General features: G+C 35.2%; 1 protein-coding gene across 1 annotated transcript in view; it reads left to right on the forward strand.

Moving 5' to 3' along the window:
- Nucleotides 1-14,457, forward strand: part of LOC143225011 (alkaline phosphatase-like) — a 59,442-nt gene that overhangs the window by 18,634 nt on the left and 26,351 nt on the right. The window contains exons 2-3 of the mRNA XM_076453643.1: nt 442-662; nt 979-1,153. Of these exons, the coding sequence (XP_076309758.1) occupies nt 442-662; nt 979-1,153 (396 nt within the window). The remainder of the gene's footprint in view (nt 1-441; nt 663-978; nt 1,154-14,457) is intronic.

Raw genomic sequence — 14,457 nt, forward strand, 5'->3', positions numbered from 1 at the left:
TCGCCTTGGTCAATTCCACTCAATGTTAGAAAAACGTTTACAACAGTTTTGCACACTTGTTAGAATACAAGATTATCAACTGAAAATGTTAGTTACTAAAGCTCAAGAAAGTCATGTGAATACAAAAACAACAGAGTTGTAGTGATATGCTTAAAGTGGTGATATGAAGTAGCCAGTAGATAGTTTCCAAAAACGTCTGAAGTCTCAAATATAATATCATTTTTATAAGGATGATTAAAGTTATATTTTGCCTTTTCAGAACAATTTATAACGTTTAAATAATTTGACTATTTAAGTGTTTCTACTTTTCAAGAAATTGTTTTGTATATTCTGTCCATAAGATCCAACGATAGAAAACTTTGATAATTATACCTATGAATTTACTTATCACTTTATTGTTTGGAAAATGTATAATACGAATGCAAATTTTCTTTACTGTAGATGTTGAATACTGGTATTCATTATCCCAGCGTGCTCTGCGAGATTCTTTGGCTCTCACTCTTAACAATAACGTGGCCAAAAATGTAATTTTGTTTTTGGGAGATGGAATGAGTTTACCCACGATCATGGCGGCTCGTGTGCTTAAAGGCCAGAAGATGGGACGTCGAGGAGAGGAGACATGGTTGACCTGGGAAAATTTCCCTCATAGTTGTCTAATAAAGGTTAGTTTTCATCTTACAAACGTCATGGTTATGTCACAATCATTGGTATTCCTCTCGTAACGGTTCAGTAATGTGCGAATCCGAAGAAAATATTATACATTTTTCAAATATTCTAGATTTTGTTTACTATATAATGTGTAGATACTCCCCTCAACATTACGTTACTAAATGTTGTAGAAAGAGAACGAAAAATATGATTACGAATTGCTTTGAATGTAACAAAATGATTATATATGTACTTAATAGGACTATTAACATTTGCTTGCCCACGTACTCAGAAAGAGAGAACTATTTTATGTCTTATTCAACTTGACAGACATACAATGCCAACACTCAAGTTGCTGATTCAGCTAGTACAGCAACAGCTTATCTCTGTGGTGTGAAGACTAATTATGAAACTGTAGGCGTGTCATCTGCTGCTAACCATAGTGAATGTTTCACAACATTTGGTGCAGAGGTGTCGTCAATACTACAGTGGGCTCAAGAAGATGGTAAGTCTAACGTTACGTGTAAAGATCTGTTCTTGATTTATACTCTCAAAAACATTAATAAACTGGCAATAACTTCTCCTTTTCATATGTTTTAATTTCATGTGATACTGTAGTAACAAGATAAAACCGTAACACTTATCATGAGATCAAGTGAAATAGTTTCATTCTAACGATACAACAATCATTACGTTCAGAATGATAATACATGCACTTCACAAGTTATTTTCTGTAACGCCCTTAGTCTTAACTAATTTGAAGTTGGGCAACAATTTCGTAAGTCAAGAAGTGTCACATTCGGGTGGCTGGCCCAGATGGAAACCGTACAGAACGAGCATGTTTAATGACGGAGATTCAAACTCGTGACTCTCACATTGCGAGTCGAGCGCTGTCAACACCAGATCATGCCAGGCCAATATGCATATCACAATTAACTAATGTAATCGTTGCCTGTTCTCTGCGATATATCAGGATTCATGGTGATCAAAAAAATAAACTAAGAGAGTCAGTGACATTAATTTTATTTATTTTTAATAATATGTTTCTATAGGTGAAGAAGTTGTTTTTCTAGTTTCATAGTTTTTCTCACTGTACAATAGAAATGTGACATAGTTATTAATGTTTTCTATATTCATATAGTGACATTACATTCAACTAGGATACCATGCTGTTTAAATGCTATTAGGATATATGTTGCTTGTTTGATGCATCACGTGAAGAACATAAAATATTAATGTTTGATACTAAAAAGAAATTCCTTCAACTCTTTTAGTCGTTAGATTTTATTTCAAAACAACTAAAAACCTGTTACGGCTGAGAAAATGTGTGTTACTAATAAAATGAGGCCTTGAACCCGTTGAAAGTGTTTCTATTATATTTTCGGGTAACGTAAAAGTCAGTTTCAAGTAGTATAAAAAAGGTATGTTTAAGAGAACAGGTACAGTAGAGTATACGTTGAACATTGACAGAAATTAAATTTTCGACAGCTTATATAAAACACGAAATACAAAATATTTATTATATGCTTAGAAAGATGCGTTAGGGTATTACTATTGACACTGAACAATTATAATGTTATAAAATAACATTTCTAGAATAAAGGCAAGAAATCTCTTTACACTAAGCCTGGCATGAACAGGTGGATAAGGCACTCGACTCGTAATTCGAGGGTCGTGGGTTCCAATCCTCGTAACACTAAACATACTCGTCCTTTCAGCCGTGGGGCGCTATAATGTTACAGTCAATCCCAGTATTCCTTGGTAAAAGAGTAGCCCAAGATTTGGCGGTGGGTGATGATGACTAACTGCCTTCCCTCCAGTTTTACACTGTTAAATTAGGGACGGCTAGCGCAGATAGCCCTCGTGTGGCTTGGCGCGAAATTAAAAAAAAACAGCCTTTACATTATTAAAACAGAAAGGACTGTGTATACATTACACTCTCAAGATCTAATGTGACCAGTAACATTGATTACCTACATCAGTTTCTTATTACAAAGGTCCAAAGAACAATTACTTCCACGTTCAAACTAATTTGCTCAACTCTCCATCGTCCTTCAGTTGAGAATGATTTACACTCCAGATAAGAGGTAACACAAAAGTAAGAATAAGTTCTACAGAATAGACACTATGCTGTACAGAGTTGGGCAAATAGTCGATTTATTGCCTGTTTGTTTATGTTTTGAATTTCGCGAAACTAATTTGCATTAGCTGTCCCTAATTTAGCAGTAAAAGACCAGAGGGAAGACAGATAGTAGTTACTACCTACTTCCAACACTCTTTTATCCTCGAATAATCGTAACATTTGTTATACAGCCATGTGAAAAAGTGAGGACACCCTATAAAAGCCTGTGTATTTTTGTAACATTTTTGGATATATAGATATTTAATTTCAATTTCAACAATACTGAGAGATTATAGGAATATTATTAAACAAGTAAAACTGAAGAAAAGACTTTTCAAGATCTTCTGTAAATGTAATTCTACAAAAATGCATATTCTACCTGAGGAAAAAAATTAGGACACCCCCACATTTATTCCCACTTAAAATGGCTCACGCCCCCCGCTAGTACAGCGGTATATCTCTGGATCTACAACGCTAAAATCAGGGGTTCGATTCCCCTCGGTTGGCTCCGCAGATAGCCCGATGTGGCTTTACTATAAGAAAAACACAAACACAAAATGGTTCAACTCACACACAGCTGTATCACACCAGGTGCACATGATTAGAAGATCGATACTCAGCATTTTGAATGAGGCTTGCTCTATTTAAACCTCAGACATTTAGTTTGGTGTGCTCCTGACTGTTGAAGTGAGAGTTAGCACCATGGTGAGAGCAAAGGAGCTGTCTGAGGCCTTCAGAAAGAAAATTGTAGCAGCTTATGAGTCTGGTAAGGGGTTTAAAAACATCCCAAAAGATTTTGAAATCAGCCATTCCACTGTCCGGAACATAGTCAACAAGTGGAGGGCTTTCAAAACAACTGCCAACATGTCCAGGTCTAGTTGTCCAAGCAAGTTCACCCCAAAAGTAGACCACAAGATGCTAAAAAAGGTCTCCAAACACCCTAACATGTCATCACGGAACCTACAGCAAGCTCTGGCTACTGTTTATATGAAAGTGAATGCCTCTACAATTAGAAAGAGACTTCACAAGTTTAACTTGCATGGGAGCTGTGCAAGGAGGAAACCTCTGCTCTCTAAGAGAAACATCAAGGCCAGACTGAAGTTTGCCAGAGAGAATGTAGACAAAGACCAGGGCTTCTGGAATAATGTTCTTTGGACAGATGAGTTCAAATTTGAATTATATGGACACCAGAACAGAGGACATGTTTGGCGTGAACCAATAACAGCATTCCAGGAAAGGAACCTCATAACAACTGTGAAGCATGGAGGTAGAAGTGTCATATTTTGGGACTGCCTTGCTGCAGCAGGACCTGGACAGCTCACAATCATAAAATCCACCATGAATTTTACTGTGTATCAGAGAGTGCTTGAGGAATATGCGAGCCCATCTGTAAGAAAATTAAAGCTGAAGCGGAACTGGACCCTACAACACGACAATGACCCAAAACATACCAGTAAATCCACCAAGGACTGGCTGAGAACTAAGAAATGGAGAGTCCTGGAATGGCCGAGTCAAAGACCAAATCTTAATCCCATTGAGATGCTGTGGGGTGACTTGAAATGGGCTGTACATGCAAGAAACCACTCAAATATCTCACAGCTGAAAGAATTCTGCATTGAGGAGTGGGACAAACGTTCTTCAGACCGATGTCAGAGATTGGTAGATGGCTACAAGAAGCGTCTCACTGTAATTATTTCAGCGAATTAGGGGGTAGGGTGTCCTAACTTTTTCCTCAATTAGAATATGCATTTGTGTAGAATTACATTTACAGAAGATCTTGAAAAATCTTTTCTTCAGTTTTAATTGTTTAGTTATATTCCTATAATCTCTCAGTATTGTTGAAATTCAGATTACATATCTATATATCCAAACATGTTATAAAATACACAGGCTTTCATAGGGTGTCCTAACTTTTTCACATGACTGTATATTATAATTTACGAGCAATTCTCCGATTCACCAGGTCCTGCATGGCCAGTTGGTTAAGGCACTCGACTCGTAATGCAAGGGTCGTGGTTCGAATCCCCGTGACACCAAACATGCTTGCCCTTTCAGCCGTGGGGGCGTTGTAATGTTACAGTCAATCTCAGAGTAACCCAAGAGTTGGCAGTGGGTGGTGATCACTAGCTACCATCACTCTAGTCTTACACTACTAAATTAGGGACGACTAGCGCAGATAGCTCTCGTGTAGCTTTGCGCGAATGTCAAAAGAAACAAACGTGTTACTAGCTCAAACAACCAGGAATCACAGATTCACTAGAAACCAATTAAATATTAATATGTATCAAATCTGTTATATCTTCCAACAAGATTGATACACATAATTTTCTTAACACAAATATATTTTAATACACAAAAACAATACAATTTATAATAACGGTTACTATTAATAGTTATCACAAATGATGATTTAAATACAAGAGTTTTACAAACTTAAAAAGAATATTGAATCTTATATCCAGTCTACAGTGGCGTATTTATGTTGGGGTTAGAGGGGGCTGCGCCCTTGGGCCCATGGTCTTCATTGAGACCAATTGATAATTTTACTCTATGTAAAAATACATGGTTATATGACCCACATAAATTGTTAGCTCCTTGGCCCACACAACCTTAAATCCGCCACTACCGATCTAGAACTGAATATTTTATCAGTAATCCAGGAGCAAATTAATTCTGAATTGATATAAATACATCTCGCTTAAGCTAGCTAGATTTGATTGGTCTCACACCCTTACAAGTTCACTTCTTACCAAGGAACATATTTAATATCCTTGTAAAAGTAATAACGTCCGACGTAATTCACTGAAGTTGAACAGTTTGTAATGTTCGAAATCTATAAACGTTTCTGACCCAGTTCTTTCGTTTTCCGATGAATGGCCGTTAATCATACTTATAGCTTCCGAGGCCGATAGTACACTGACTGTAGCTGACCAATAATAATCTTCTTTTGTCTCTTGGCTAGTCGCTTTTTATACGAATAATGAGAGTTTGTAGAAATTTTGACAATTTTCTAGCGCGTTTACATAAAAAAAAATATTGTTGATTCTTACTCTCAAGAATCTTTTGTACATTTCGAGAACAGACGGGCTTGTGCAATACACAATCAAGAATAAACGTCGAATGAAAAATAGAAAACTGAACTGAAACAAGCATAACTGTTAAAATAAACGTATAACGGTAAATCCATTACAATTATAGCGCCTCCACGATTGAAAGGGTGAACATGTTCGGTGGGACGGTGATTCGAACCCGCGACTCTCAGATTGCGAGTCGAGCGCTTTAATCACATGGCACATGCAAGGCCTATTTATTATCTATGAGCATTAGTTACAGTGATTAATATGATATAAAGTAATTGATTAATTGGCATCATGATTAAATCAATTAATGTCACGAAAATAATTAGTGTTTCTGATTATTAATATTTTCAATTATTCTAATTATCCAAATTTAACTTGAGAATGATTAGATAGTTTAATGTAATAAATTGGTAAGCTCGGCGATTAAGAAATTATCAAATTCTGTTAATCGACTAGCTGTAATTAGTATGTAACCTCAGGAATTTAAACTATTTGCAATTAACTTGAATTATCTTCACAATGTGCACAAACATTTAAAAAATCTGAATAAAAATATGCTGTTTTCTAGCTATAGACAGCCCTGAAGAGAGGGGGGTCAGAGGATTTACGGCCCTGGAGCCCAGGAAACTATGGGATAAAGAATAACGTATTCTCATTTTCATAATGTACTTGAGGAAAAATCGCAGTACTGCGGGAAATCGCTTTGCCTCACAAAATGTAATTTCTCAACACATTTGCTTCCGCCTACCAGAAAAATTCTTCATACGCCCACGAATGTACCATGAATTCATAAAGACTTCAGAAAGGGGCTCAGTGACATAACTGTCCCCGAGGCCCGACCGGCTTCTAAACACTCCTGGCTATAGAAGGGCAAATTGGCAATTTCATATGGCATCCTTCCCTCCTATCTTTTTTATCTAAGGGCATTCAGAACTCCGGGCCTTTGAAATTAACTATAAAGTCTCAAATAAACTAAAAAAAAATAATTCTTTCCACTTATCCCCCCTTCTTAAACACATGCTACAATGTACATGAAGTAACAGAGAAAAAATTTTATGAACATAAACGTTTCACAGCCAGTAAAATAAAATAAACTTAAGGGTTAAAGATAATGTAAAGTAAAAGAAATAGGGGAAAATAAAACTGGTTATAAAAAAATTAAAGAAAATATAGAGTTAAATGAAATGAAACTGAATTCTAAACAGAATGGTACCTAAATGAACATAAAATAAAAACTAACATAAAATACGGCTCGGCATGGCCAGGTGGTTAAGGCACTCAATTCGTAACCTGAGGGTTTTGGGTTTGAATCCCCATCACACCAAACACGCTAGCCCTTTCAGCCGTATGGATATTATAATGTTACAGTCAATCCCACTATTCGTTGGTAAAAGAGTAGCCCAAGAGTTGGCGGTGGGTTGTGATGACTAGCTGCCTTCTCTCTAGTCTTACACTGCAAAATTAGGGACGGTTAGTGCAGATAGCCCTCATGTAGTTCTGCGCGAAATTTAGAAACAAACATAAAATACATAAGGAGTTTGAAAGTTAATTAACCGGAAAATTTTAATTGGTTACAACAAAATAAAACCATAAAAACTACAGTAAATCATAATAAATCTCAAATTAAAAAAATGAAATAAACTCAAAGATACACACGTTCTTAATCGGAATACAATGTAATACTGCTAAATAGAACTAAATAAATTACAGTTTAAATATTTTAAAATACAGAATGACATATATCACGTAAACAATTCACAAAATGGCAAGTTGAATAAAAATGTAGAATTATTAAAACTTTGTTATATTACAATGTAATTTAAAATAACAAACTTAAATACAAACAGAAAAATAACTGAAATCCGTATATATATCTTTGATTATTTAACTGGGAATATTTTTGTAAAATAACAATTCCAGTAAAATAATCAAAACATTCATCCAACAGAATACTCCAGTAGTATTCTAGAGAAACAAGAATAAGACATTCATATAATTAAAAACAAATATAGCAAATGTTTGACAACATAGTTATGTGCATTAAAAATTTTAAATAGAACACAGGATACTCAAAATGATTAAAGTAGAAAGACCTTAAAATTAGTGAAGAATTTATTACTTTGCACCTGGCATATCACCTCACTCTTGGTTCCCCTAACTGATGAATTCCATTCCATTATACAGAAAACTGTACAGGAACTTATCATTTCTTAAGATCAAAGATCCTCTTAACTAGGACTAATTGTAGTTGTATTAAAAGTTCAAAAGCTGGAATAATGATTAAAGAAAAAACTAGGGAATATTTGAGTTAATTTTGGATTTTATGACATGGGTAACTTCTATGACAGCAGGATCAGCAGTTGAAAATGTTAGAGCTAAGAAACTCTTCTCTGTTACTGTTTCAATGACACAGAATGTTAGGTTTTGTTTCTAAACTGATGAGCTTCTTGCACTCAGGAGCCACGATAGTAGTTCATAATGAGGTTCGCCCTGAATTTTACAAATATTCTAATTAAACATACAGGCATGTGTGTGTGTGTGTGTTTTTCTTATAGCAAAGCCACAAAGGGCTATCTGCTCAGCCCACCGAGGGGAATTGAACCCCTGATTTTAGCGTTGTAAATCCGGAGACATACCGCTGTACTAGCGGGGGGCAACATACAGGCAAAAACCTTCTTACAAATTAGAATTGTTCTTGAAATAACCTCCAAGACCTTCTATGTTAAAAGACAAGGTTGCTAAAATATTGTTAATGGCAAAAAAGTTGATTTTCTGGTTGTCAGACAAAATCCAAAATTCATCCATTTGTTCCTTGTATTATTATTCATATTATTCTTGTTTTACAAACCAACAGAATGGCTCTGAATATGTTATCAAAATCTGGATAAGCTTAATAAAAATCTCTTGTACAAATCATAGGATTGCTTTTATATTGACGCTTGAAAAAGTAGGAGAGATTTTATCGGTTTTTCTTTTCCCTTCGAAGCCATTCAAGCACTGAAGCCTGCAGCAAAAGTAGCTAGGTACACTGCGCAGCTACTAAACAAACTCATTTGAAGGTTATAGGGCTATTTAAGTTTATTCTTGAAGTCGAGGTTTTCATTCTCTAAAACGTTCTAAGTTTTTCTTTGTTACAAACATGAGCTCTTCGAAGCCATTCAAGCATCGAACAAAGGATTTGTTTGTTTTGGAATTTCGCACAAAGCTACTCGAGGGCTATCTGTGCTAGCCGTCCCTAATTTAGCAGTGTAAGACTAGAGGGAAGGCAGCTAGTCATCACCACCCACCGCCAACTTTTAGGCTACTCTTTTACCAACGAATAGTGGGATTGACCGTCACATTATAACGCCTCCACGGCTGGGAAGGCGAGCATGTTTGGCGCGACTCGGGCGCAAACCCGCGACCCTCAGATTACGAAGCGCACGCCTTAACGCGCTAGGCCATGCCAGGCCCTCGAACAAAGGAAGAAACTATTTAGACGCCGCTATACTGACCAGAATTCCCCATTTTAACTAGGCCAACTCACTTCATGTTATTAGAGTAAACAATGTATATCTTTTTAACAGTGTCTCCAGCCTTATTACTATTAATTACAGTTTTTAAAGTCGCTTCAGAAAATACGGTTGCGAATATTTTATTGAAACCTGGACAACAGTAATTAATACAGGATTGAGTATGTCATAGGTTAGTTTTAAAATTAGTTCAAGCGTTATTGTTTTTTCGCCCTAAAACATTCTGCCATTGGAAATATCTGGTGTTTTACTGATGCATATTTATTGGAAAGTAATATGTTCAACTTATAATGCATGAGTTGGAAATTATCATAATGAGGATTCAGCATTTCTTGAGTTCGCTGTTGTACTTTATCTCCACGTGGTTTTCTGTGACTGTTTTACTAACTTTTCTAAAAGTAGGCGATTACCGTAGTACAATTCTCTACTGTTGTGAGTGGTGATTTATTCTACTGATTTTCGTAAATTGTTGAATTGTGAGTTCGTATTTTAGAATAAGTTTTGTATTATTATTCCTATTTTCGTTCAAACGCCTACAGCAAAATCGACTTGGTATTTTACACCAAAACCTTAACAGATATATTGTATATGAAATGCTGCGAATGTCTATGGCCTATTTAAAAAGTTAATTTTTTTTCACTGAAAGCTGATTTACTTCACTATAAATGCATAATATATGCGATGTTCTTGTGATCGGCTTCATTTGCACTCGACACTTGATAAACGCGTGACACGAAACCTGAGACACAAAATCACCTATCTCAGTAAATAATAACTAGGTGGAAAAAATTGCTGAAGTAAACTCTTAAAAAACATAAACATTCAAGTGAATACATCAGTCCGTATGTAGCTTAAATTTTATTCTCCATAAGAGAGAAAGTCGAAGAAATATATTTCGTGGGAAAAAAATATCACACTAAATAAGTGGCATTGGTACCACTGATATATGTTCTGCTTGGCACCCTGGAGACGTGGTATCTTTTTCTGTAAAAGTTTACCGTGTCTGATTGACTTTGTACCTGTCCTACCTGTTGTGGATGTGATACTGTGAGTGATTTTATCATTCTATACATAAGACTCTTTTAATTCAGTTAAATTCTTACTCTTCTCTTTCAATAATCAACTTAAAGATAGCCCTATGACTTGCGTAGAAGTTTTTAGTAGTTTTGCCCAAGTTTGAATAAAATATTCATAGTCGTTCTTTTAAATAAGAATAATATGAAAACCAAATAGATGAAGTCTGAATTTTCTCTGACAATCGAAAAATCAACTTTTTGGCTATCTTATACATATATGTTACAAACTATGGTGTATGTTTGAGTGTTCACCTGTCTCATACGGTCATCAAAGACCATATCATCACGTTTGTAAATGTACATTTAAAATGTTATTAAGCTACTATTTTAGGAGTGTATATCAATACGTTTGGTATGAAATTGTAGATTACAATCCAAATGTTATTATTACGTATTAGTTAATTTAAAAGTAAGTATTTAAAAAGTCCTAAATATCAATTTTTGTGTCATGTGATATGTTGAATGCAGCATTGGTTCAGATTAGATGTCTATGATGTCCAAATATAAAAATCTGTTGTTCCTTACAAATTAGGAACTCATATTACTAGTATTGACAAGCTAAAATGTGAAATAAGAACTCCTATATTTTATATCTGTTGAGATATCGCAAGATTTAGTGAATCAAACACAGTGACCTTGCCCACCTCTTTCCATTTTTGGAAACATTTGCTTACATATACCTACTACTGTCCATAACCGCTCGAAAGCTCAGAATGCCCCAGCGTGGTTCTCTGAACCTTTGCAAAGTATTTATGTGGAAAACCTAAATTTCAAGTAAGACATTATTGAGTTCGAAAAATCATAATTTTTTAAACACAAATACAGTTTAGCTACTAGTAAAATCCTATGATATTTATATATAGTAATTTGTGATTTTTTGTTTTCGAAATTCATGTATAAACCTAAACAAAAATATTTTATTTCACATTCCCAAGTGCAAAATTTGGTAAAGCTTATTAAACTACGGCAAGCAGCAAACGCGTACAAAGTTCGTAACTAGCAGAGATAATCGTTTTCTATACTTTCTTATTTACTGTTCCAAGTTTTAACACGTTAATCGCCACAGAAGCTACCAGTTGTTCACAACGGATTTAAGTAAGTTGGCTAAAAGCCACTGTATCACAACCATTTTTTATTTATTTTTATATTACGTCTCGTAAGTAATGGTAAGCTTAATTTTATTTTGTTATATTTGCTTGTGGCCTGGCATAGCCAAGCGCGTAAGGCGTGCGACTCGTAATCTGAGGGGCGCGGGCCCGCGTCGCGCCAAACATGCTCGCCCTCCTAGCCGTGGGGGCGCTATAATGTGACGGTCAATCCCACTGTTCGTTGGTAAAAGAGTAGCCCAAGAGTTGGCGGTGGGTGGTGATGACTAGCTGCCTTCCCTCTAGTCTTACACTGCTAGATTAGGGACGGCTCGGTGCAGTGGGCTCCTCTCTCTTCCCACAGAAATGTCCTCTTGGTCTTTTTCCTATCAGTAGCGACAAACGTATCGGCTTTCTAAAGCTTTCAATTTATTTGCAGTAACATCAGTGAGTAAATGTTTTCTATCTTTTATTAGGGTCACATATATATAAGTTTGCTTTGTCAGAAGACTTCATGGAAGAATGATGGATAAATAACAATTATCTACATAGAGGATACGTCTTTCGTTTAGCTATCCATGCCTTAGACTCAGTACAATAGAATCAGTACAAGCTATACCTCGAGTAGTACCTCCTCTGTCTTTGTAAATAACTTCAGCTTTATATGTACCCTTCAACTGAACACAGATCAAAAGATTTTAAGTCATACTTATGTTTCATGTTTGGTATATAGTGTCGCACTATAGTCCTTCCTCTAAAATGAACTAAGTCTTCATCGATGACTGCCTTCTCTTCTAGAGTGTACATCTTAAAGTTTTGGGACAAAAGATTCATCAATGGTCGCAATTTGAATAGTGTATCACTGCCATCAGAACCTTCATTATTAGCAAAATACAAAAAGTGCATAATGAGTTCAAATTTAATTCTTGGCATTGATTTTTGAATTCATTTATTGCCATATATTTAACTTCTAGACTAGCAAAACAAAGCCATTTATTCATTCCTATGATTATCAGAATTCCTGAGAGGTACTTATGCAATTATTGGTGACAGATTGCCACATTTTCACTTTAGAATGTCTAGTTATAGACGTTTGTCCTAATCGCTATTGTGGAAGCCTATTGTCTCTCTGACAATTATTTCTAAGACAGCATCAATCACTAATAATTTGAAGACATCAATTGGTGACACATCCCTATCTCAAAGAGTACAGTAGTCTGTGTTTTCCCACACAATCAAAACGTTGAATAGACGTCAATATTTCTTCAAGTTTTTGTTCCATTTAAGGGAGCACCTGCCCATCTCAATGAACTACATCACTTCCTGTTTCTAAGGTATCTGAAGTATTATCGTCTGTATCTAATTCTTCTGAAGTTTCAGATGAATTATTTGAAATGGCATACTCTTTTTCGTTATCACTAGTTTCGTTTTATAAAGGTGACTCCAGCTCTGTCACGGACATTTCACAAAATATACGAATACCCATTTTGTAACAAAATTACCCGAAAAGAATATAGCTATAATAAATTATAAGTTAATAATAATGAAAACATAATAAGAATAACAACCTTGTTAGGACCAGTAGGCTGCTCTGTTTTCCTATGTATAACAAAACATCAGTTCATAAGTAAAAAGAATATATAGTATATGGATGAGATAATACTAAAAGGAAGAAAGAAACACATTTTACATACATGGTTCATTTGCTCTGGCGAAAATGAACTTATGTATTCATGGCCAAATATGCCATGCGTGTAAAACACAAACATGAACCAGGTATGGATCATTTGGCGATACAAGTAATCTAACATTCACCTATAGCCTCATGTACCACTTGTGTATTACATTTTCTATATTATCAGTCACTAAACCAAAGTCATACAAAACAATGCTAACCTCTTTCAAACATGACTAGCAAACAACTTGACGGAGACAGAGTTTAGAAGCTATGGCGCCCCAGATTTCGCCGGTTGATGCCAGAGCTGAAATTTAAGAACGTATTTGTAAATAGTAATAATGTATACGCATACATAATGTGTTATAACCGAAGTGTGACTGTATTTTACAAAGTACTGGTTGATCCACTATAATATAGCCTAGACAGGCCACATCGTAAAGGCCAGTTTTACATTATTAGATACTGTAATACGACTGCACGGGTGCCGCATCACTCGGCTTCTGTAATGTCAATCAAACACTGTTGAACCGTTAATAAATAAAAATCATAATTTTTTATGTTTAAAATGTTATGATATTTAATCTATTTAGACTGAACATTTGTGATTTTGTGTTATTATTGTTAGTAATACTAGAACGAAAAAAAACCTCAGTTTAAAGCTATTTCTATTTTTTATGATCTTTACGAGTCGATAGGATCGACCAAACCCACACAAAGATACAGTAGAGGAAATACCAAATAAAATATAAAGTTTTCTGCTAAAATAAACGTTTGATAATCACCTGGGAAATATTAAGAAGTTGTGAAGATTTCATATGTGAAATTTGACAATTTTCTGATGCGTTAAATCACTTTCAATCTTAAAATCACAATTACTTCGCATGTTGGATAATCAGTACTCGAAAACAAACAAATGCACGAGCAAATAATTAATTTAAGATATTAAACTTTAATAACTTTGAAAATCTGATAATGTGCACATGAATGTTTTGCAATATCTACTGTTAATTTAAAATGTTCATGAACATTCGTGCACATTTTAAGAATTACTGTATAACTGCTTTATGGTTACTTTCGGGAAATATAGGCTACGTGAAATCCACCAACCAGTATTAGAAGGGTTAATTCATAAGTTCATAGAATTTCTGATGTGTTCATACAATACCAGAATTGTCACTAATCATATAGTTCATTGCCATAACTGTTTCAATGGTTTTTACTTTTACACAGAAGCTCGGCATGGCCAGGCGTTAGGG

This window comes from Tachypleus tridentatus, chromosome 1 (assembly GCF_004210375.1).
Source record: "Tachypleus tridentatus isolate NWPU-2018 chromosome 1, ASM421037v1, whole genome shotgun sequence".
NCBI lineage: Eukaryota > Metazoa > Arthropoda > Merostomata > Xiphosura > Limulidae > Tachypleus > Tachypleus tridentatus.